Source organism: Phasianus colchicus, chromosome 1 (assembly GCF_987193195.1).
Source record: "Phasianus colchicus chromosome 1, bPhaCol1.hap1.1, whole genome shotgun sequence".
NCBI classification, from domain to species: domain Eukaryota; kingdom Metazoa; phylum Chordata; class Aves; order Galliformes; family Phasianidae; genus Phasianus; species Phasianus colchicus.
The window spans coordinates 190,826,731-190,853,213 of NC_143436.1; the positions used below are offsets into that span (position 1 = coordinate 190,826,731).

Consider the following 26,483-nt stretch of genomic DNA (forward strand, 5'->3'; position numbering starts at 1 on the left):
CTTTGGGAACCCCAGGTTTTTATTTCCCTCACAAACACAGAGATGAATTGTTTAGTTTATGTAAATTTCTAGTTAGAAATAAATAAAATATTGAAGAACATGCACACACATGGGAGTGTGCAGGTGCATGTTTGTACTGATAGAATTCCTATGGCTTTATCATAAATTTGGTAGAAATGCAAATGCAACCATAGGTCAACAGAATCCAGTGACCACAGGAGTCTGCAAACACTCAGAATATTTAGACCACTAAAATAGCAAGGCCACAAAGCAGTGAAATAAAAAAATGTAAGCTGGTGAATGGGCTTTAACCTTCTTTTCATTATTATTAACAAAGCAACTCCTGAAGATTTGTTTCAAATTCAGTACAGTAGACTAAATTTTAACAGTACATTTTCTACCACAATCAGGATCTATTCTCTTAGTGACCTAAAAATGCTGCAGCAACATAAAACCAAAATATTAATAGGAAAATATATTGGTAAATCCAGCTTAAGAAAACTCTTTCAGGTATTCAAGAATAAGGCTTACTCCTTAGGACCAAAATTATTTTGCCCTTGTCAATATCCCTCTACTGTATTTTCCCAACTTAATTGAGATATTCACCTGAAAACTATATGGCAAAAGTATATTTCAGTTGATGCATGTATACCTTACCCCATTTATCTCAAAACCTTCCCAGGGTAGTTATATGATCTATGTACGAGTCCCTTTCAGGCACAGTTTCAGACCTATGCCAAGGAGAAGACTTTCCCATAATGCAGAGTAGTAAGAGTCAAGTATAACAAAACAAAAGAGATCCCTAGAGCTTCATCAGTATCTATACTGCTTCAACAACAACAAAAAAAAAACAGCACAAAACTCCAAGGAGGAGGAAATGGTTCCAATGAGTCTTGTTTCCATATCAAGAGAATTTTTACTATTAAAGCATTTATTTAATAGCATCAGCACTATTACATTACTACCACTCTGCTTGTAAAACTTGACACTATATACTTGAGTGCAGTACCTTCATACAGTTACTTTTTAAGATACATGGTCTAAAAAATTATAAAGCTTTCTAATTAGCAAGAAAGAAGAAAAGGAAGTTTTATTCTGAGCTATCTGTGATGATTTTCATAACATTTAAGAAAGAAGAAACTATTTCTCTAGTTCTAGATGAAAAGAACTCTTAAAAAGGAGTCTCAAAATGGAGAACTTGACTTGCTAAGACTTAATATAATCTCAACATCTGTTGATGTTATGAGTTCATAAAGTTCTTGAATAAATTTTCTCATGTATCTTTGAAAAGTAGCATGTAATTGAAAGTAATTTGGAAACTGCTTGTACCAGGTTGGAAAGAAAAAGAAAGAAAGAAGGAAAAAAGGAAAGAAAAAAAGAAAAAAAAAAAAAGAAAGAAGAAAAGAGAGACAATTAATTCCCAATATATTTTTAAAGAACATAAGCCCAGAAACAATGTTCATGCTATTGTTTCCTTGAAATAGAGAGACTTCATATCTCAGTTCAGCACAGCATATAAGTCTATAATTAAATTTTGAGGTAATCCAATTTCCATTTTAGCCAAAATACTCATGTAGTTAAATTTATTCAAGTCAGTTGAATCACCCATGCAGGTTACTGCTGAGTGAAAATTGACTGAGGCAACACTTCCCACGGCATGCTGGCTCACCTAAATACTGTAACAAAATGGATATATTCTATTAGAATTTGTGGAATGATTCAGTTATGAAGAAACGTGGTTCATAAAATACAGAATACAATACATGCTATTATCATGCCAGGATAGTTACCACTGATGAAATAAATATGAGAGAGATTTTGCCTTTTAGGAGGAAGGTCAGGGACACAGAGATTTACCAGTAGCTATTGCTATCTTCAAGGCAAATGAGTGGTTGGATTAATTAAGGAAAAATACTATCCTTTGAGGGCTTCTAACAACTTTGTTCCAAACTTGACTATCTTCATCTGAGTTTTCTGATCACTGATTTCAAGAAACAGTGCAGACATCCTTGAAAAGCTGATACTTGCTTCATTCAAGTTGTAAGCAGAACTCTTAGGCATTTGTTAGAAATATAGTAGGTGACAACTGGTAATAATTATTTATTTCAGTCTGTTCTGTGCAATATGGTGCCCTGCAGAGAAACCCAAAGCAGCCTAGTACAGCAGAAAAGAGCCCCAGAAGTCCAAATGGTTCTTACAGGATGCATTAGCCCACTTGCAACTCCTGAAAGAAACTACTTGGAATGAACCATGGTCTCAGCAACAAGGAGCTGATCTGCGCTCCATGGGACAAAGATGAAACTGAACCTGCAGTAATCCATGGGTCTTAGTTATCATCCAGACACTTCTACACTCATTAGCAACCTATTTGTGTGGTAGCCCTGGTTATACAAATATAGTTATCATGTTTTCTACTGCAGAAAAGCTAACATTAGCAAATCTAATGTCTAACTGTCTTCTCTACAAAGCTAAAATTGATATGGACTTTAGTCAAAGCTTAGAAATCAAGATAAATAATATTATTAATATCAACATAAAATTCCATAGGTATCAGCCAAAGGAAGAACTGAACTCCCACTTTATTTCTTTGCTTCTCCTTTTGTCCATCCTTTTCAGCTCTATAAAAAGGGACTGGTGGTTTTTTTTTTTTTTGTGCTTGTTTTAGTTTCAGAAGTCACAAGAACACATAAATAGGAACACAAGATTATAAGCAAGTTGAAAGGATTGATTATTCTTATTTCTTAATGATATCTGTGAATCATAATATAAATATAGTACCTGACCCCAGGAGAATCAGCCTAGTCCATTAGTTAGGGAAGACTTCTACTTACCCTTTTTTTTTTTTCTAATTCTCACTCACATCTTTCCCATGTCATGGTAAGTAAAGCGTACAGTAGAAAATGTGATTATTGGTACTGGCTCATATAATTTCTTTGCATTATTATAATGACTATTTTATTTAATTTTCAACCAAGAATGAAGAATAAAAGATCTCAAATCATATATAATGTAGTCTTCAAATCTGCCTTTCCAAGTACAGAACACAGAACTAAAACTAAATGCCAGTGATACACATATTCCATGGGGCATACTGTTTCTTTAGGTATAACGATCCTTAGACACACGATCCAATTACCTTAGTAAAATCAGATACACCCTCAGGCCTCCTTCTGCCATTTTAAACTACTATAGTTACTGTTATGTTCAATTTAAAAATAAAGGGATAAAACAGCAGTAGAAGAAAATCTCAGATCTCATTTGCAAATTATGGTTTTCTCTACAAACTGGAGTCATAGAATCATAGAACAGTGTGGGTTGGAAAGCACCTTAAAAACCATCCAGTTTCAACTCCTCACCAAGGGCAAGGACATCCCTCACCAGATCAGGCCGATCTGGACCCATCGAGCCTGGCCTTGAGCACCTACAGGGATGGGGCACCCACAGCTTCTATGGGCAGCCTGTGCCAGGGACTCACTGTGCTAATAGTGAAGAACTTCTTCCTTATACCTAATTAATCTACCTTTTAGTTTAAAGCTGCTCCTTACCCTATTTCTACACACCCTGATAGAGTGTGACACCGTCTCCAACTTTCCTATGGGACCCGTTTACGTGCTGGAAAGCTGCTTTGAGGTCTCCACAGAGCCTTCTTTTCTCCAGACTGATCAAACCTAACTCTCTCCAACTGTCTCCATTGGAGAAGTGTTCCAGCCCTCTAATCATCCTCGTGACCTCCTGTGGACCTGCTCCAACAGCTCCATGTTCTCGTGCTGGTGGCCCCAGAGCTGAGCACAGCAGTGCAGGAGTGATCTCGTTAGAGTGGAGTAGAGGGAGCAGAGCTGTCTGTGGTCTTGAGAAAAGAAGGTAAGGACTGAAACAGAAGAGCTGCAGATCCAAGAGAGAAGATAAATACCCTTATCCTCTTAATTCTCTAGCAAGTGGCATTGATTTATAGCAATTACAAATTATAAAATTGTGGAAAAAGCACAATGTTTTTCCATTAAATTGCTGGTCTAGTGACATCCCAACCCTTCTTATGCAACTCTGAGCAGGTCACTTAGCTTCTTTTTCATAACCTTCAGAGTATGACAAGCCCACCTACTTCCCAACTCCTTTGTCTTCTGTTTGAGGAAAGCCTGCACTTTCTTGCTCAGCTAAGGAAAAAATGCCCAGTGCAATGCCTAGGTATACTGAGCATAAATAACAAATAATTAACAAAAGCAGCTTTCTGCCTCCTTCTGGCTTCATTCAGCCAGCCTCAGAAGTAAGAGATGAAGGTCAAGAACTCCCACCACTCACAAAGGCGTGTGTGTGTGTGTGTGTGTGTGAAGATGGTGAACTAAACTCCTGCATAGCATTTCTGTGAGTAAATACAGCAGATGGAAGCTTCCTCCACCTGTGCTGGCAAACCAGTTTCTGTTTGTTGGTTGCATGGAGCCTGAAGGCTGAAGAAGGCTGAGCTGACAAGTCCTGTGAGAAGCAGGGTGTGCTCAGTTCAAACTGCTCCTGCTGAGCCTGACAACTTACACCTGGAATCAGCCTGACTTTCAGCCAAAGACAAAAATCCAATCCTAGGAGTGCTTTTTTCATGTGAGTATATGTACAGATTTTTGCAGTATGTAATGAAAACCCAGTGTGTCCTGCAGCAGACCATCAGTCTTCAGCCCACACCTTCTGGCACGAGGTTTTGGAGAGTGACATAAAATTGTGTTAGTTGCCCCCACAGCTCACTGTATTCTCCTTTGGATCTCTGCATCAACCTTGGCCTAGAAAGAGCAATTCATCTTTCCAAGATAAAAGTCAAAATCTAGCTTGTTCCCTCCTAAATGATGGAGCAGAGAAGAAGTAGAGGAGCAGCAGAGAAAGCCTGCACACAGCAGACCCTGCTCATTCCCTCTATACACGTGCAGTGTCTCAGACACTTTTCTGATTTCCTTGTCCAGGAGAAAATACCACTAAGCTCTTGCCCTCCAAAAGGCAACAGTCATGTAGGATTGCACCAGAAAGAATGGAGGAAATTCTTCACCTCTATACAGAAGAATATAGATGGTTTAGGAGGTAGAAATGCCTACTGTAATGCTGTCAAAAGCTTCATCCAAAGCTTTCCATCCAAGAAAGCTTCCCATCCAAGAAGGCTTCCCATCCAACAAGGCTTAAGGTTACATCAACTTGACTTACAGGTGTGTTACCAGAGACTTTCATTTCATTTCTCGAAGACAAACTAAAAGCGAATTGTTGGGGAACAATTCAGAATTCAGAAAACACTTCTGAACTTCAGAATAAGCACCTGCCTAAAATGATGGTGAATTTCCATAGTCTGTTTATAATATGGCTGTACTGAGATTGGAGAGACAGCCAGCACAGCTACAGATCTGTCAGAAGACATATGCAATTATTGTCCATTGTTATTACCTTAGTTACACGTGGCTTTTTTAAATGCAGCATTTATACTAAATGTCAATGTATTAAAAAGTCTGCATAATAGTAACAGATTTGGAACTCAAGCCGATGACTGGTAACAATATCAGCAAAAAATATTAGCACAACAGCTCCTTATCATGCACAGCATCTCTTCTCCCCTCTCACTAGGTTTCATCTATGACTGTAATTTCTATTTTGGAAGTTGTAAGTCAGAAAAAGACAGCTTACTGCACACTATATAATTAGGAATGGAAAAATCCCTGCAGCCTTTAGACTGCTAGAAGAAAATATATTTAGAACCTTGAATATGTTCCTATTCACATAATTTCAATAGAGGATTCATCAGTGTTTGCTTTTTTTTTCTTTTATCTCTTTTAAAAAATACATTTTAAAGGTCTTAAGCTCAGCTGTAAGACTTCACTCCAGGCGAAACCTTGGCTAAAAAGCAGTTTATCTGTTGTTTAAGATACTTTGGATCATTTCTGTGTTCTATCCTAGTTCTGAGAACTTCCTTGAGTGAGGATGGGGCTCTCCTCCAGTTAACCCTTTTCCATCACAATGAGCAGATTATTTTATCCTTTTAGGCAGTGTGACTTTATTATGAGGTATCTATTTCTTTGGAGGTGCTTATATACACCTATTAAATACATATATATATATATACCTAGATATTAAAAATATCCACCAAGGTAATATCTAGAATCCAGGAGAGTCTGAACCCAAAGACTATTCATGTTATATCAAACTGGTACAGTGAAATCCAAAGTAGGGTGAGCCATGCTAGCACATACACTGACAGCAGTAGATCTAGCATGGAAAGCCATCTGAAACAATGTTTACCATATGTCTACAGCCAATAAAAATGGGTAAAATGCCACATTATGCCACTCTGGAACTCAGAGTTCATTTAGAGGTAGCTTGAGCTCCTGCACAATCCAACTGATTTCAAGTGTTTGGTCCTTGAGTGTAAGATGGCTGCATGATTAGCTAGCTCCCTGGCCAAACCTCACCAACCACATCCCCCCAAGGGACAGGAATCCATCCAGTCCTTTGCCCAATGGGCACACTTCTGCCTCTTGATGATCACGCTTCGTGGGAGATCAGAGCTTAGGTGTGTGGGTTAAGGTGCTTCCATGGCTGCAAAGATAAAAGCCACATGAAGTCATAAACCAGGCCAGAGGTCTACTGGGCCTGCTGTTTCTTTCAAAAAACAAAACAAAACAAAACAAAACAAAACAAAAACGGTATAAGAAAAAGCCTAACACAGTATTTACCCAGAACACAGATGCTGATGACTTGGGGTTTCCTGAATCACTTTTAAATTCAACAGCCTGGGATAGGTTCCACAAATTCATTTAATTGTTTTCAAAACCCACCTACATTTAACATCCAGTTAAATAAATAAATATCTTTATTTGTTGTCCCCAAATCCTGTCATTAGAACAGAGAGCAAACATTCATCCCTAGTCATTCTCAGTATTTTGTTTCTCTCCTGCGGCTAGGAAACGGGACATAATCTCTTGCCTTTGATAACTGATTTTTCATCATAGGAAGAAAGGCCCTGGTAGACAAACTCTTCAAACCAAAAGCATGCAGCTGATCTAGTGATCACAGTACTTACCATGAGCAATAACATTTTGGAGATGGACACCCCTCCCCTCCATCTTTATATTTAACTGAATTACTCTCAGCTGTACCTACAGATTTAGAACTGAACTCTGAAAAAAATGCAGTTCACGTCAAAGATGTTTTTACTATGCTTAGTTTCTTGACAGAAATGACATTGTTTTACACTGAAAAAAAAATTCCAGTCAAGCTAAAACAAGTCTTTTCATTCCAATATACTTGGAATTATAATAATATATAAAAAAATAAAATAAATAAAATAAAAGCTTAGATGATAGTTAGGGAAGCAAAAATCAAAACAACCATCTGCTGCCTCATTATCCACAATCGCCTCCTAGAAAAATGATTCCACCACTGAAGCTATTCCACTTTGTATAATGTATTTCTCTCCTTAAATTGCAGACGAAATCTCCCATTATTGAGGAAAGCATTCTCAATACAAGACTAAAAATAATGTTTGCCTCTCTCTTTGACTTTAGATGCATTACAGAAATTGTACCAACACCTGAAACTAATGTAGATTCCGCTGATATTTCCTTATGATATCCAGAGAAAAGACTCTGGTTCACAACCTGTACCTGACTCTCTAAACAACACACTCACTGCAAAACCTTTCTGACTCAGCTTATATTTCTTGTCTTTCAGGAAGCGAAACAATTTTGGAAGGAAAGAATAAAAGACATTTTGTTGATTGTCCCTCCAGTTTATTGATCTGATAACTTCTCTGAAAGCTGTGGGCTCATATTCTAGAGAGAGAAGGATGGAGAATGCACGTTTCCCTTTAGAGGTGAGCTGAAACTGATCTAACCACTACTTTTGTGAATGAAGGCAGCTTTGACTTATTCTTTTCCCTTTGCCACTGAAAGAAATCTGGACCTCCTTTTGCATCAAGAAGTGTTTGCTCATCTGTAGTATACTATGCTGAAGTCTTTTCAGACCTGAAGTTTGCAGATAGCAGTATTTTTTGAGGTTAGGCAGCCAACTCCCCATTAAGAAATGCTTGCAGAGACAGTAGACTTAAAAAAACTCAGCTTGTTTAAACAATTACAAGTCAAATAAATAAACGGTATGATTTAAACAATTCTCCACAATTGAAAACTTAAAAAAAAAATCTTCTACTGCCTAATGCACTAAGGGTTTAAATTTTAAATTGCTCATTTCAAAAAAAAATTTGGAACCTGAGTCAATTCTTAGCCACATGAGTGAATGTGTTCCTAAAATTTTAGAATTGAAACTGCAGAACATTAATTTGACCTGTTTATAATTATTCAAAGCTGTATAAAATCTGAAGCTTCGTGAAACTGTATGAATGCTCACTGCATTGTACTGAAGGGAGTATTTGAAAGTTATTCGTGGTGACCTCGTGGAACATGGCTAACAATATCCAGGAGCTAAAAAATGGTAGATTCCACAATAACTCTGAGTATCACTGTCTACATCTTCATCTTCACTTTAGGGAAAAAAAATACTGCCAGTTTTTCATATGTGTCTGCTCCAAAGTTGAATTAAGCAAACAACAACACTGTAAAAACTGTCATTCTTTTTTTGTCTGATGAAATCTAGATGTGTTTGGGATGCTTAAAACTGATGTGGAGTGAGAAGAGAAGAAAAACCCCACTTGGTTACGCCTCCAGAGCCTCATTTACACACACTTTAAGAATGGGAAGTAGTCATTAGCTAAAAGCAACTCATCTTGCAGGGTGTAGCTATAGAGTTGAGAGGGAGGAGTAGCTAGCACTCATTTGATTTACACACACACGGATTCAAGCATACATTTTTTTGAAAAGTCAAGTCTAAATGCACATATAATAGGATAACCTCTCTATTTTTCTTCCTTCATCACAAATATCCTGAAGGCAGAATCAGAGCTTGTTACTATACGATGTACTTAGAAATACAGTTGTTCTAATTCATTTATCGTGAAATGATTTTCTGCATCAAACTTCCAAGTACTGGTTGGTTAGCATAACTCAAGGCAAATTAATTCTCATTTGCTGGGTTAACTACACCTGCAGTAATTTTGTACAGAGTTTATGATCTTTTACTTCACATATTGTTCTTTTAAGACATTTCCTGCATACTATAGATTCTCTTTCCCCCAGAATATGCAAGATTCAGTTGAAGCAGAGTTAGGGATCGTGATCCACAAACATATGCCTGGGTAAAACTGCTGTGCTGGGGATGAATTCTTCCTTTGCCCAGACACACCAGGATAAAAGATGAAAAACAACATATTTCCACCCATAAAAGACCTTTTTTTACTCATCAGACCTGAAATTCCTGCCTTCAGTTTCTTAAAACCAAGTACAAAGTGACTGAACACAATAGATCTGAAAGAGTGGAGAGCAGACACATGGGTTAGATGATTGAGGTCAGCAGCTCTGCCAAAGGTAGTTAGCAACCACTGGCCTGGTGAGTAATTGATCAGCCGCTGGGCCTGATGAGCCCAAGTCGTTATTTAAATGTTTGATTTTGACTGCAATCTCATGACAGGGAGAAGACAGCTTTATGTAGGCAGGGAGGGCAGGATGGGGAGGGGGAGCAGAGGGTGAGCAGGAGGATTCCCCACAACAGGCTCTCAAAGTTCAGCCTTTTTCTTTGTTAACCTCTTCCACAAGACATGTATGCAGCAAGTACTCTTCTCTCATTCATTCCTCAAAAATGACAATAAGAATTAAGTTCCCCCCCCCCTCCCACTCCTTTCCGTCTCTTATCCTTGGGATCCTTGGGATCCTTAGCTCTTACCACATTTTTCCATTCCTCCGTCCGTTCTCTAACTCCCCAGTTATCCTCAGTCTCTCTGCCTCTGGTGCGATGCTTTCCTTCTGAAACCACTGCCAAGAGCAGACAAGCACTGAAGCTCCGAGAGCGCCCAGGCTCTGTCAGCACTTCGGTTCTGGCAGCCGGCACAGATAGCAGCCTCTGATGGTGGCCAGAAGGAAAACTTCTGCTCACAGACTGAATATTTGTGTCTGCCTCCAAAGCCAGAGGCCAAAGTGGGACAGCGGAGAGGCAACAAAATAGAAATAGGAGGCGTAGGCAGCTGTGGGACGTTGTAAGAGGGAGGTGTTGGGATAAAGAAATGGGAAAGGAAAACAAAGCCCCGTAAAGCCTGAAATGAATGAAGGAGGCACCAGGAAGCCGCAGAGCTCCTCCCAGCTGCAGGCTGCTCTGCAGGTCGTGGAAGATGCCCCAGGGCAGTCTCCATAGGTGTGGAGGAGGCAAGGACATCTGCCAGGCCTCACTTACCCTATGAGCCCTCCAGTTTGGCTGGCTCTAGTGCCGTGGGGGGGTTCCGAGGCCCAGAGCCTCCAGTGGTGCCCCGGTGAGCACGGAAGGCTGAGGTTCTGCCTTGGGCCCTAGGAGCGCTTCGGCTGCTGAATACACCAAATGCTTGCTTGTTCCTCACCCGTGGTTAAAATCCTCCCACCTGACACTAGTGCTGTTTGAAGCATATTCAGGTTTGTGCAGGAAAACCAGTTACAACAGATAACCCACGAGGCAATTCCACGCTCAGTATTTTTACAGGCACTTTTCATCTTTGGCGCTCAAAGTGCTTTGCAAATATGAACTCGTTTCAGCTTCACAACAAGCCCTGTGAGGCAAAGATAATGATCACTGTACCTATTTTACAAATGGGGAAACTTTAGCACAAAAGAAGAAAAGTGTTACCACAGATCAGGCGGAGCAAGTTGAGAGGAAAACTACGCGGTCCTGCACTAACAAGTAGAAAACACTCCCTTCCGCTCCGGTTTGATTAAGAAGAGCTCTTCCAAACAAAGGTGTAGCATTAAAAAAATGAAAGATGGGAAAACATGTCGTTCAAGTTCTGTAAGAAACTTCAGCAGCTTTAGAAAGTTTGGTGCCATTAGGCTCTGCGCTAAGCATACGTGAAAAAAAAAATCTTGCTTTTTGCAATGATGTAACTCAGAGTAACATGCAGAAAAGCACAATGCAAACAGCACACCCAAAGTATTCCTGCATCTTGTGAGGCAAAAACTTGCATGCAATGGGGACATGAATTTAAAATCCCTGCTCGAATTTCTGTAGTAAGAGTGGAGTGAGGAATGTGTCAACAGAGATCAGGAATGGGCAGGAAACAGAAGTTTGGCTGGAGTCTGAAAGTGCAAATGTTTATCCAAACAGCAGCCGAGAGTTTTGACAGTGCATGAAATAACAGACTCTCTGTCTCACTATGCATTAGGATTTCTGGTTTGGATGTCAGAAGCAAAAAGCCAACCAAGCTTTTTGTCCAAAGTTTTAGAATCAAACCTTTGCTGTTTATAAAGAACATTAAAAAAAAAAAAAAAAAAAAAAAAAAAAAAAAAAACACAACAAAAAAACAACAAAAACCAAAAATGTCAGTTCTCTTTTCATCCCAGTTCTCTTTTCATCCCAGATCTTATTTTCAGATTCAGTGGGAATTGAGAGAGATGAAAAATTCAGCACAACCCTGGAGGGTTACACCTGCTAACCATAGGAACAGATGTGAAATATTTTTTCCTTGACTAATGCTACACTCCATAGAGAGCTAATGATTTCTAAGGTGCATAACCACAGAAGGCTTCTTACACCGGATGAATTATCACTGAACTATTTAAATTTGTAACTGCAGCAGCAGTGCAAACATGTCGATGAACTAATCAGTTGGACTTGGCTGCACAGTGCTGTTCTGCTGCTGCAGCACTCTGGGGCTATTGACATTTCTGCTGGGATGGCTTCTAAAGAGTCCTATTGACCAGTTCAGTACCACTGCATGAAACACCTTGTGCAAAGGGCGTTATAAAGCTGCAGGATACCTAAAGTCCTTATGTTGTGCTACTTTGCTTTTTGTTATTCACAAACAGTGGTTTCAGTTAGTGGGAGACAGTTCAGAAACTTACTTGGGCAGAAATTAATCCTGTGCATTAAAAATAGAAGTAAAAACAAAACAAAACAAAAAAAACTTCAGGAATGTCCATCATTATAATCTACAGAGAGGCCACTAAAATTCATCAGTTTCAAAGCCGACAAGACAGAGAAAAAACATGGCTTTTCTCCCCTTTAAATTCTATTTCATTTACCTCAGAATTTATCTGTCAAAACATTATTTCCCATTTCTTCCCTACACAGTATAAGAGATTCTTTTAGCAGGCTATCAAATTATTTTCAAAGTAGAAAAAGCAGAAGTACAATCAAATTCACCAACACAATGGGGTCTGCAGTACCAAAATAAGGAATGCTATCTGCATGTAGAGAAAAAGAAGAAAAAAGATTTAACAAAAGAAATGTGAAGTGGTGAAAGCAGCTGAAGAGAGAATTTAATGGCAAAGTATTTCATTGGTGAACAAAAGTGTAGGTTGATAATTTAAAATGTGGGTCACGGTATCCAATGATCAATTTAAAAAAAAAAATACTTAAAAATTCAGTTGTTGTTTTGTGACTTGCCTTTTCTTCGTGCAGGGTCCCTGTGATAATTCTACCTACTTTATATCATAGTACCTCAAAAAGCGATATGCACAGGTACACAAACACTGTTAATAAGATCAAACTTCCTAACACAAACCAGGACAGAATGAGCAGCCAATAATTTGTGATGGCTGGAAAGCAAGCATGTTTTACCTAATAGGGTGAATGTCTCTTTATTAACTTACTACTAAATTACGTACTGAACTAATAGCATTGACAGAGGTCTGTAAACAGTACAGATTTGAATCAGTGTTTTGTGGCAGTACAGTAATTATAATAACATCCTGAACAAGCTTTATGCCTTTTCAAGGCACACAGACCTGGTACTGATAAGCTTAGTACAAGATCAAAAGTTAACAAACCGGAATTTAAGCAGTGAATCACAGAGCAGACAGACTTCTGTTTTGATACAATGATGGTGAAATACAGCCAGTTTCCCTGAGCTGGAGTAGAGACATGGCACATTTCTCCATTTCTTCTTTCCTTTGAGTTTCTCAGGCAAACTGCATATAATAGCTACACCAGTGTGCTTCTTAATTCAAATTTTAAAGCTTTGAATGAACAGTATGAACTTCTAGTATTTCCTCCCTGGTTCATCTTTAGCGAGACACAGAAATACTAAAAAGGAAAAAACAGTCTGATCAGAATGCAATCTTTGCCTTTAAATTCATTTTTCTCAGTGTTATTTTTATGAACATGATATCCATGAGAAATCTTATCATCAGAGTTCCTCTCTTACTACATAGATCTAGGTAAATTTATAATCCTTTGACACATCACAGTGGGTTAGTTGATAACTGAAGAGAATACAAATCTAATTTGTTCAAAACCTTTGCTGGTAGGCATTTAACTAAGCCCGTAAGGCACAGAAATTGGAGAGAGGGAATCACTATTCTATTCCAAGCTTTCTGCCTGATTTACTAGATAACAAGGGCAAGTTATTTAGACTCTTGTCTCCTCCAATTAGCATGTGTGTTATGTTCCTTTTTCAACACCGGATCACTTTGAGAGCAGGGGAAGAACTTCACTGTGGCTGATTATTATGATGCTGGTAGAACAAGGCAGCATGCCTTAAAAATGCTGCATTTACATAACCCTAAAGTTGCTGACCACCAGTAAAGTAATATCAGGAAAGACACATTTGCAAAGGAAAGAAAAACGCTGCAGAACTTTAATAGTTTTAAGCTGTAAAATCCTGATGGCTGGGGCACATGTGCTGTTTCTAATTAGCCTGCCAAAGGTAACTGGCAGTAGATGCAGTTTATTCAGTGTGGTTCAGTAAGTTCTCCTTACAAATAATCATACTCCCAAGAAAATAAGGTTGATAGGTTCACAAGTGGGAAGAGACTTGAAACCAGTTTCCTAGAAGAAAGAATGAATGAAGTAGCTACAGGTCCAGGCAGCTTACCAGGGCAGTGTGCCTTCAGGCACAACCACTTTCTTCCTTTTGACTCACTTTTCACATCAACCCTCTTTCCTACTGAGTGCAGCTCAAGCTCAAGTACCAAAATAAACTTTGGACGTTAACCATTTAAATTCAAAGCTGTCAGAATCTAGCTCACATTCCTGTAAATAAACTCTTTGGTATACAGTCACATACACAGTAATAATCAGATTTTTGAATCACAGGTAAGATTCCTAGGACTACAGAATTGTTGTAGATACTGCTAGAAATATGGCTTATCGCATTTCTTGGTGGATATACTGTACATCACTGAGCTGATGGTCCTATTGGGTGGTCTTTGCTGATATGTACTACTTAACTGTCATGTATCTCAGTGAAGACTACCCCAGGATATCTAAGCTTGTTGGCAAAGATCACTGATACATACACTTCCAGGTGTTTCTTAAAACATGACAGCATTTTTTCCTTGCTAGTGTCGTAGCAAAGTGAAACCCTCTTAGCAGATAAAACAAGGAATGGGGGAAACTTCTAGGAGAATCCTGTAAAATAAAATCTCACTTCTGAAAACCTTTCAAGCTTGTTTATGTGATAAAATCATAGAATCATTAAGACCTCAAAGATCTTCTATTCCAACCATCAACCATCCCAATCAAGGCCACTATGGAAGTTGCTGTCTTGCATTCCATATTGAAAATTTTTCTTGAAGTCACAATGAGATTTTTGAATGACTTCTGCCCTTTCATTAGGTAAAATTCTGAAAGAGCAATGTTATCTAACGGTGTAACCAAGTAGCTCGCATTTAACTATAATAGTGGGAAAGATAGGTTAATGCAAATTCCCACGTACTAAAAAATTTTATAAGAGCTCAAAGAAAACTGAGACAGGAAATAAAATCCTTTGAGTGCTAAGGAGGATACAGTTACCAAGAAGAAATTCAAAATACTCTCTATATAAATTCTTACCATGTGATATTCAGCTAAAAAATTGAGATTTTCTTACTACTGTGTGTAAAACCCACAGGATTAAATAAATCCATTTCCCTAATGGCAGTTTACTGAGATATATTTTGAGATGCTTGAAGTTTTCTTTGAACTAAAAAAAATGTTCTACTGATCCAATTATAAATAATTGCGTCTGGATATTCCTTACTAACAAAAGAGGAATTTGATGTAAAGAAACTCTGTTTTCAAAGAAGAAGAGCAAAAAAGTACTACATTAAAATATATGTTTTACAATTATTTTTATTACTGCAGTTAAATTTGAATTATAACATTTTACTTCAAAATGTGCAAAAGAAATACTGTATCCTGAGACTATTACTAAAGTCTCAGTAATAAGATAAACTTCTATTGCAAAATACAAAGCTTCCCAGTTCTAATCCTAATATGGATTAATGAATTGCATTAGTACATCTTTTGTGAATTTAGAAGGTCTTCTTAAGACTTTTACAACACAGTAATTACCAAATAATCATGAGTTAAATTTACAGTAGTTAATTAGCATAGCAATGAATCACAATGTACTTGATTTCATATAAGGATAGTAAGAAAAATAAATGCAGTGATGCATGTCTTCTTAATAACTTAAACCAGAAAAGCTTTCAAAAGTAATTAAAAACTCTATTAATAAAGATTTTGTTGTTGTTGTTGCAAAAGATTCTTTCTTGTTTGTAGTAAGGTTTAGCACATCCTATGTACCTCATCATGTCAAATTTGATTTCCAAACACTACTGTTTTAGACATTCACTTTAGGAAAAGATGAATCATGACATAGAAATGACTAGGTTTGTCTTCACTGACTGCTAGGGAATTCCAAGGTGACCATCTTAGAGGTAGATTGCTGCACTTCAGTCACAAAGTTACATGAGATTATTCCTCTTCCTTTCCTCTTATTTAGATCATAAACTCTTCAAGCTCTACCAAACACCTTGACTCCTCATCATTATATTAGTAAAAATAATATTATTTTCAAAAAAGAAATATTCACCATTTGCTCTAAAACTGATCAACGCCCCATACTTTTATCTTTGAATTAAAAGACGAGGCTTTTGCAAAAAATGTTATTGTTACCATCTGGTCATATTTTGTGAATTTTCGGCCATCTGCTTTTGGCAAAGGCTCCCATAGCTTAGGTTGCAGTGCTGAGATCATAAAAGCTTCAAAATTGTATCCCACGTCTTTCCAGTTAAATTGTCTTTTTGGAGCATCAGCAAGCTTCACAATTGACAGATGAATGTCAGTGTCTGTGATAGTCAGAACCTTTTCCGTATTAAATCCATAAGAAAGGGAAGAATCAACAATTCTGCGGTACCTCTTGTTTTAAGAGAAGTGCTACAGTGCATTTGAGAACCACAAATTCCAAGTGACCTCCAAGAATCCTCATCTTCTGGAGGTGACTCAAAAGAACATAGTCATAGTCATATCTGTCACGTTTGCACAGATGGAAAAAAAAAAATAATAATAATAATTTGGAAATGCAGATTAAGCATACTTCACCATCACAGTCAAGCAATAGGGAGCAAATAACTCTACAAAGAGCTGTAGCTATTTAGGAATGTCTCTGTAGTTTGGGAATTGTTGGTTGTCTTAATAAATAACAACAGTACATAGTTGTTCAGTCAAGAAAATATAATGATCAAGACTTCCTTGCTGCTAATGTCTTTTTCCTCCTCCTTTGTATCTCTAGTACTAATTGAAATGATTGGTACAAAGCTGGAGGTAGAACCAACATACCTCCCTTTATACAGGTCTTAACTAAACGTATTCAATTGCTTTACACTACTTAAAACAGTTTTTCTATCTTTGCAGAAAGGAAACTTGTCATATCATTTAGTCCCTCTGGCTCCATGAAAGACAGTTCACACTTGACTCCAAGAGGACAATCTATAATAGCACTGTATTTTGTTTCTAAACATCTGTAGGGAGTTAAATTTTACCTGAGTCTTCCATCCTCTGCTGCAGCTCCTCCTGGTATAATCTTAGTAATGAATATCCCAGGATCATCCCCAATGTGTGGGTTATCTGTTCCTCCAGCAATACTGAATCCCAGACCAGAATTCCCCTGAAAAAAGTAAAGAAAATACGTCACCAAATGCTAGATTTCTACAGAACTTATTTGCAGTGGATGAACTAAGTATCCTATTTCGTTTAAAGAAAGCATTTTATTTGGCATCATCATACTTTCAGGTGGATGACTCACCCTGAAAAAATTGTCAGTTAAAAAGCAGAAGCTGCAAAAATAAAGAACTCCCGGAGTTAATGGCAGAGATAATGGATGCTTCTACAGAAACGGGATTTGACCTAAATTTGTTTTCAAACAGTCACATAAATTAGCCTCTGAACTCCAATATGAATTTATCTAAGTCAATGAGAGCTAGAGGCTAAAAACACTTTAGAGCTCTAAAAAGACTTTTAAAAAGTCCTTCATTTGTAAACAGAATCAGTGAGTAATGTTTAGCTCTGAAGAATTTTAGTACAATTTTTTTTTTTTTTTGTAGAAAATAGATAATTGTTCAGATTCACATGCATTTATAAAACAAAAAGAAGCAAAAAAAACCCCACAAAAAACAAAAAACAAACACCAAACAAGACCAATCAAAATAAAACAAACCAGTGTTTCTTCTGTTCTATTGATTTGCTACAAGGAAATGTTTGAAATATTCCTTTTGAAGGTCTACTCAATAATTCTATGTACTGCTACCAGCACTTATGAAATATAATGAGACATAAATAGGCATACATGCATATACAAACGCACATGCAGTCACTGTTTATCACATAATTTTAACCAGCAATTCTAACCCATTTTTGACAATATATATTAATTACTACACTTTTTCTATGTAAATTAATATTGATCAGATGCTTTCTTTTGTGATATAATAATAAATTCAATGCAATATTGCACCATTTTAGTCTCCATCATCTGAAGGCAATTTTATAGTTATGTATGTAGGTTATCATAGTGTTATAATATTACTGATATTGCATAATTTTCACTGCAGTGGATGAAATATGTCCAGGACACTAAACTGTTTTTTCCCCATTATTTCATTCAGCATCTCAGATACTTGAAGATATTTTTCTTCACTGCTGTTACTAGGACAGGTATCTGGTTCAGTCCTAATGAGAACAATAGCTAATAAAAGTAGCACCTCACCTGTAAAAGGCAAACAAACTAAGGAAGAGTAGGAACAACAACTCTTATTTCTGTCTTTTGAAACTCTACTTCAATTGGAAGCTCAGGCCTGTGTGCAAAACCTCACGTTGCCTGTATGCAAGTGTATCAAATTCTCAATTCTGTTATCAGTATTCTACTTTCACAAGCAATGCAGTTCTCATGACTCGAGAGACGTCCATGCAATCTGCAGCTCTGTTATCAGCATATAATTGTGAATAAATTTTCAGAACTAATTTACAAGGCAAGAAGAAGGATTTAGAACTACACATATATATTAATGTTGCTCAGATAGCTAAATGAAGAACAGAACACTGTATATCTATATAATACCTATACATGAATACGTAACATTATGTACATATTTTCTGTAGAATTAACAAACATCTCCAGGCCACCATTACAAATCTATAATTTAATATCACTTTCATCATTAGGATCATCTCAGACTCAGGTTCTTTTCCCAGTATTTTAAAAACTACCTAATTATACAGTGCACTCAACACCAGTTTGCACTCTAAAAATATGTTAAGAATATTTTCCTGTAAGTTCTTCTATTTGCCATATTATTAATGGGGATAATCTTCCAATACATAAGAATGAAAAAATGCAAACATATACACACTTCAGGAAGCCTGGAATAAAAACCTTAAAAAATGAAAAAAAAAAAAAAAAAAAAAATCAAGGACAACTTTCTAGAAAGTTTATTAGAATAAGTAATGAAGAAAGAAAACATTAAACTAAAATTGTTGATTTTATTTTCAACTCCAAGGAGGTTTTTGAAGTATAAAAGAACCTATTGTTCTGAAAAGATGTAGATTCCAAGTCCCTATATCAGGGGAAATAGGACAGCGAGGAGAAACATGGATATAATTTTTAGTTGAATAGGGAACACAAACAGTTACATCATAATAAAAGAGAGTGTCTGAAGAGCTTTAAAAGCTATCAGAGCTTGCCTGCTATGCGGGATGTGCTTAGCTGGTACAGGTCTTCACTTAAAATTCATTAGAATTCTTAGCAGGAAATAATTTTTGAAAAAGTTTCACACTTTCTCTGCATTTTCTACCTCCTATTGTACTCTTTGCCATCACTTTTTAGAGGGAAAACATGCAGCAGTACTGACTGTAAGCAGGCATGTGGTAAAACTGCTACAGACTTCTCAGGAGAATCATTCGACCACAAATGTGCATCTGCTATATTGCAATACTATTCTGATTCTGCCCCTTAGGAATAACTTTTTAAAAGAGGAGGGCAGCACTTCTCACTGGCATTGTGTATCCAGAAAATTTCAAGCAATTATTCAGGCTGCAGTCCTTGACTCGATCAACAGGATATACAGGCTCTCACACAGTAGTTGGCTTAGCAGGTAGGTATATCCCTGCAAGGCTTTTCTGCACCAGAATGTGAGTTGTTAAAGTTAAGACCAGTTACACTTTTGGCTTCTTTCATTATAGCTTTTAAAGGATCTGCACTGGTTTCATAGACAAATCTTCTTTCTTTGCACTTCAGATCGTGGTCAACAAGGCTAGGAACATGGTGGCCATCACTCCTAGGTAACTGGCCTTCTAGGTGCCTTGGGTTGAAAAATATCATAATGTGAACATTATGGTTAAAATCCATCATACTTTAGTTCTGAGAAGCAACACTGATATTCAGGTCCCTTCCTTTCCCTCATTACCCTGTCTTCTTAGTGAACAGCTTCATCACCATATGTTTGTTATATTAGAAACTCATTGTAGTTAATGAGCTGTAACTCCAAGTATCAATTAAGTCTACTAGGATGACAGTTCCTGAATCTTTCTGCAAGGCTTAGCTCCTACCCCTTACTTTTCCATCAACTCTGTCCCCATCCCAGATTTTTTTTGATTTTTCTTTATCTTCACAACTTCCAAGCCTTTTATTCATGTATCTCCATCTCCCAGCCATTTTGTGTTTACCTGCAGTCATTCAGCCCCAGACTGCTGAACCATCACTTATCCACAGCATTTTCCACAGTGATACATTCATGCTCTCTCTCACGGTGACTCTCATGGTTGGGAGTGGTTCCCCATAAATATCTGTCATGTTAATTCAGTGTTCTCCTTCTGTTCCAAGCATTACTTTTCTTGAATGCTTACAAAGCAAGTTAACAGTGAGCTCAAAGGCTTGGTGATGATGCAGATGAATGGCTTAATAATAACTAACAACATCCAATACAGAAGAAAGAGGTATAAATCAATGGAAGTCTTCCTCGTATGTGATACTCCACTGGTGTTCCTCAACTTAGATTCACATTTAACCCTGAATGTGCTTGCCTGCTTTTTTTCATAATTCTTTGATAGAGGAGTTTTACCCCCAAATCCCACAACATATGTAGAGGCCAAAAACATCTGACCAAGTCTCAAGCAGATATACTAACTTTAGTGACATTGCTCATACATCATTATTCATATATACATTTTTCCAGATCCAAATCATTTTATGCTCAATTCTCTCTTGACATAAATATTCCTGTCCTTTTGTTCGAATTCCCAATTACTACTACCTCATGTAATTAGCTTCTGACTATACTGGGAAGACTTGCAAAAATTATTCAGCAATAGATTTTTTTTTTTTTTTTTTTTTTTTTTTTTTTTAATTTTCAGTTTAGTTTCTCACCAGTTTGCAAATCTGTCTCACTCTCAGCCTTGCAAAAGGTGGAACAAAGTCCAACATGTCCATTTTGGATGAAGTCAATAATACTGCCTTAGTTTCTTGGCTTTTCACTCAGTTCAGCTTTCCTTCTTAAACAGAGAAACATTGATAAAACAATCTAATCAAAATAATCTCTCCTAGCCCAGCCCCAGAGGCCTCCTTCTTGTTCTCATCTGTAGGGAAAAACAATTCTTCTTAAGTTTTTCTACACAAGCCTGCCTTATTTATGCCTTTCTCATTCTGGGCTTTCCACCTCCACAAGGATCACTCGAGCTGTTTATAGCTCAGCCCGAGAAAGAAAAAAGCCTGGCCACTATTCTCCTGATCCTGGAGAGGCAGACAGCCTCTGACATAGGCACAGCATCACTTCAGACTTATGCTGTACCTCCTGCTAACAATGAAAAGAGACACTTAGGGTCAGAATAAGATGATGGATGATTCACACACCAGGGAAAAAAAAAAAAAAAAAAACACAAAACTTGCAAGTTCTGGCCAGTTTGAATCTCTTCCCTCAAGTCTTGTTAAACTGCCAACATAAAGATCACAAAAATAAAATGAGAATCCCTAGCAGGTAATGGTTTTGGATAGCATCAGACCCATCTTTCTTCTTACTTAGCCTTCGTCTTGAGCTCCTCTCCTTAGATACACCACTGTGAGCAGCCATATAGCTGGCTGCATCTTTATAGTCTGCAGCATTTCAATTTCATCACAGAGTAATCCTTAAACGTGCTTCACGCTGACTTAGAGTTCAAATAGACTTAGGTCAACATTAAGAAAGTATGAAGTTCTTTTCCCATGGTATTACAGCTCTCCATGGATGACAGCTTTCCATATGCTTCTGCACATGAACTCCTCCTTCTTCTGTCTCATTTTTTTCTTTTTCCTGCCTTTCACCTTACAGCAGTTTGATCACAGAATATATAAAGCCATCTGATCTTTAACAAAATTGCAGAAGAATATACACCCAAGACACAGAAATTAAATCAGAAGTGTACAAAAACAGAGTTGTTTCCCATATAAGGATCAAGTATTTTGTATTGTACAATACTCAACTGGCATACAACAATTGTATAGAAGTTGTTTTCCATCCTTTTTTTTTTTTTTTAAATTATAATCAGTAAGATGACAGCGGGACACGATTTTTGACACTATCTTAAGAGACTCTTTTTGAATGACTTAATTACTTCATTGCTCCTGAAACAATTTCTGGTAATGTTCTGAAGTGACATGATTTTGAAGCACTTTGTCATTTAAGTTAGAAAAAAACCAGAGTTGAGTGCACAGAATTTCCTTAACTACTGCTGCAACCTCATCCTATAATTCAGTATAGAACAAGGTAATGCATTACCACGAATGGTTTTCAGAGGCTGAGAGCTGTTTCATATGATAAGATATTCCTGCAGACTCTGTTCCTGAAATGATTGTTGTGTTTGTATTATTGTTAGTGTTATTATTTTTACTTACAAGTTTAAGGAAGTCATTTTGCTTAGCGATTGATAGAATCAGAGAATTATTAAAGTTGGAAAAGACCACTAAGATGGTCCAATCCAACCATCAACCTACATCCACCATGCCCACTAACCTATGTCCCTCAGTGCCTCATCTCCACAGTTTATGAATGCCTGCAGGGACAGTGACTCCACAACCCCCCTGGGGAGTCTGCATTACAGCACTTTCTGAGAGGAAATTTTTCCTGATATCCAACCTAAACCTCCCCTGGCACAAATTAAACCCCCCTCTCATCCTATTGGGAGAAGAGGCAAACACCCCACCTCACCACAACCTCCATTCAGGTACTGGTGGAGAGGAATAAGGTGTCCCCTGAGCTTCTCCCTCTGCAGACTGAACAATCCCAGTTCCTCAGCCACTTCTTAAGACCTGTGCTCCAAACATTTCAGAGCTTTGTTGTCCTTCTCTGGACAAGCTCTAGAGCCTCAGTGTCTTTCTTGTAGCGAGAGGCCTAAAACTAAACACTACTGGATGTGAGGCCTCACCACTGCTGAGTACAAAGGGAATTAAGGAATATAAGCCAGTATTAATAAATCTGTAATGCCCTGAACTATGTAAATAATGAATAAATATAAAATAATAAATAAGTAACAGCATGTAAATTAAAGTCTTGACACAAGTCAAGCCTGCAAAGCTTTCCACTGATCTAAATGGGAGCCTTTGCCAAGTAAGGACGTTAAGTCCTTATGATTTTTTTCTCTCTTCACAGCAAGCTTAAGTCCAAACTTAGCATCAAAGAAATGTACGATGACTTCCATTAGGCTGTGAGAACTGCAGCTTATCAGCAAAAAAGAAAATACAGATGCAGTTGAGTGGTCAAAGCCCACATTTATGCATAAAGTATATCCATTCATGAGACCATGTAAAAGAGAATCAAAACAGTTGACACTTGCTGCCTTTGTGAGCTTACACTTGTTGCTCTTTCTTTGTGGGAAGTCTTAGAACTTGTAGAAGAAAAATAAAGGGAAAGGCCACCAGTAACATACATCTGCAGAGGGCTGAAAACTACTGAATGAAAGTGATAAGGCAAAAAGTTGCTAATTAGATAACAAATAACCAAATCTGTGATTTGTATACTTCCTATCAACTACTTTGTTATTTGGTACAGCTCAAAAAGTTATGTTTATTTTAACAGTCAATAAGAAGAACCTTCAGCATTTTAAAGGCATTAACAATCCACAGGTTCAGTAAATCCTTTCCTTTCTCTAATATACCCAGAGCTGTTTTTTTCACTCATGCATAATTTCAAAGCACTTTACAACAAACACAAATTATGTCCTCTGAAGTCAGGGTAGACTTGGTATGCATATGTCAGAATATCAGAGTTTGACATATATGCGTCAGAATCCTAAAGCTTTTCAGCTTTCAGTGCTGTATAAATTCATGCAAGGCACCTTCTCACTCTGTGTAAGTACTGTAAACTTTTCTGACACTGATGTTGGCTTAGGAATTATCTTATTTTTATTAAAAGTTTGTATTATTTTTTTCTTTTTCAAAGTAAAATTTCTGTAAGGAATGGTAATTTCCCAAAGTACTGTTGAGCATATTTCTGAGGGTGGAAGAACATGACCCTTGCTTGCACTATGAAACGTAATCTGAGACTAATAATTTGTAATTTGACTGTCTAATACATTTTAATAGTTTTTTGTATCACTGTGTACTCATTTTTAATTTTTATGTTTCTGGTTTCTACATAAGTGGAATCATTTCTGAATCCTTCTTATAAAAACAAGATAGGGACTTAATGCTTGCTTTCTACAGCTACAGAAAACAATTTGGCTGGAATAGTCAGCAGATTTTTATTGCGTCCAAAATTTATCTGTCATGCAGTACATTTCTAATATCAACAGTTGTAAAAATAGTAGTACATAAGTCCTGGCTAGGACTGCTGCCAGATTTGGCTCTGCTTAGGGTTCTTCCGTTGGAGTACTTCACTCTTCTTTTATGGGATCAGGTTTCTTTCAGTACTACTGAACAGCATGAGTAGGTGAAAGCTGAGAATGAGTCAACCTTAGAAAACGCTGGGGAAAAGAATCTCATGGCAAGAAATAGGAGAAAAAAAAACCAAACAACACCTAAGGACCATGAGGCAAGTAGAGTTCATCATGTGTTAATCATTTTAACTGATCTCTCCAAAGGAGACAAATGATTGAAAACTTGCGATGGTCATGGCATGAATAGATATGGGGCAAGAGTAGATGTTGCCCTGAAACAGTCCTTGATACACTTTTGCTTTATCTCTATAGGACAGAGGACAAGTTTATTTAGTGTAGTATTTAAGATGGTCATATGGAGTGACTTCCACTAGATACACCAAGCCTAAGAAAATGATCCTCTGAGGTTGCTGAAAAGATCAGTGAGTGAAAACTACCTTTGTAGGCGTTGTTCAATAATATTTTTCTACACAAAGTACTTTTCAACTGAAAAACAGAACTTTCCTTCATCCATCCATCACAGTGTAGTGATACAGGATTTTTTCTATCACTCAGCCACAAGTGAAACAGCACATATGTCGTGGGAGTGTTCCACCCATCAGTCAGCAATGCCCAGTTCAACAACAGAAAGCCACAATGCAAATAACAGCTTAACAAGTTACTGCTTCATCCCACTGGAAATAAAGGTGATTTTCTAATATGCAAAACACTTCTATCTAATAATGAATTTTGAGAGAAAAAGCTCATGAAACACTCCTACGCGAGGCTCTAGGATTTTTGAGACAAGACAGGACTCTGCTTTGCACTTCTCTCACGATCTGTCATTTATACTAGCATCATTTTGATATTCTGCTATATTCCACGTTGTTTTTATATACTGTGGTACATGCTAAATTACCAAATTAATTCCTGACATACAGTGTGTGATTGTATGGTCATCTCCCACACTAAAACTCAATCCTTCTAATCCTAAAATACTCTGGGCAATGTGATGGGAAAATGAGACTTTAAATGATTCCACCAATGTTTTCAGTTTTTGCACATGCCACCTTATAATGTACTTTTATTCTACTGTTTTCTCCAGAGCTCAGGTTTCAAAAGCCCAAACATCAAAGCCACGTTTCTGTCTCATTCAGAGAACAGAAACATTTGCATATTTATCAGAATGCTGTTGAACTTTTTTTGTACTTTCAAATCTACTCAAGAGTAACATAATTCATGAAATTCTCACTTCTCCCACGTATGCTGGCATGCTCCCCAGAGTGAGAGTTTTGAGACTCCACAGTTATATTATGCTCCATATGGTACAGATTTTCATCCCTCACAGTGCCATTTGTTGTTTTCAAGCCCCTTATCAGGGTCAGCACATTCATTACAAAACCGCAACACACACGACTACAACTGCGCCCTGTGCTTACTCTCACTTGTTCTCTGCAGAGGGATATTGTTCTCTCTGCAATGCCTGCATCAAGTACAGCTTTCAGGAGGACAAGTTTTTAAAAAAAGAATGAAAGGATTTCTTTTTTTTTTGTAACAGATGTGAAATCTACAGCACTGTAGAACAGCAGATCTAGACAAAGAATGAAACCGCTACTGAAGTGCAACAATCTCTTGAAAGAAAAAAAAAAAAACAAGTGCATCCTCTGTCAGCCTTCAGTGCATACAGACTGATGCAAAGGGATAGATGTGAACTCTCTTCAGATTGATTTTTCAAGACCTAACAATTCCCATCCTTCCTTTAAAGTGACATAATATATCTATTTTCTTTTACTAAATGCAAAGCAAAAAAAAAAAAAAAAAAACCCAAAAAGCCCAGAAACCAACAAATAAATAAGTTCGTTACTATGAGAGTGGTGAGGTGCTGGAATAGGCTGCCCAGAGAGGCTGTGGATGCCCCATCCCTGGAGGTGTTCAAGGCCAGGTTGGATGAAGCCTTGGATAGCCTGATCTAGTATTAAATGTGGAGGTTGATGGCCCTGCACATGGCAGAGGGGTTGGAGCTTGAAGATCCTTGAGGTCCCTTCCAACCCAAACCATTCTATGATTCTATGATTCTATGAAATAAACGAATAAAGGAATCAGAAACTCCTCATTTTGAGCTGGAAAGTCTTTTGACAGCAGACACTGTTATATAAGGTCATCACTATGACAAAGAATGTCACCACCTCTCTTCTGTATCTCTGCTAAGCGTACGTTTATTGCTTCTGAGCTGTGACAAATATGCATGCCTACTTTTTTTCTTCAATACGCTTCTTGTTCTACTTCATAATTAGCTGTAGGGATGGTTTTTCACA

At 37.4% G+C, this 26,483-nt stretch overlaps 1 protein-coding gene across 10 annotated transcripts in view; it reads right to left on the bottom strand.

Annotated features, from left to right (window-relative positions):
* Window positions 1–26,483, bottom strand: part of DLG2 (discs large MAGUK scaffold protein 2) — a 1,008,740-nt gene that overhangs the window by 320,224 nt on the left and 662,033 nt on the right. For all 10 annotated transcript variants that reach the window (XM_090134092.1, XM_090134093.1, XM_090134091.1 and 7 more), the window contains one exon: window positions 16,833–16,957. In XM_090134092.1, coding sequence (XP_089990218.1) covers window positions 16,833–16,957 — 125 coding nt within the window. The remainder of the gene's footprint in view (window positions 1–16,832; window positions 16,958–26,483) is intronic.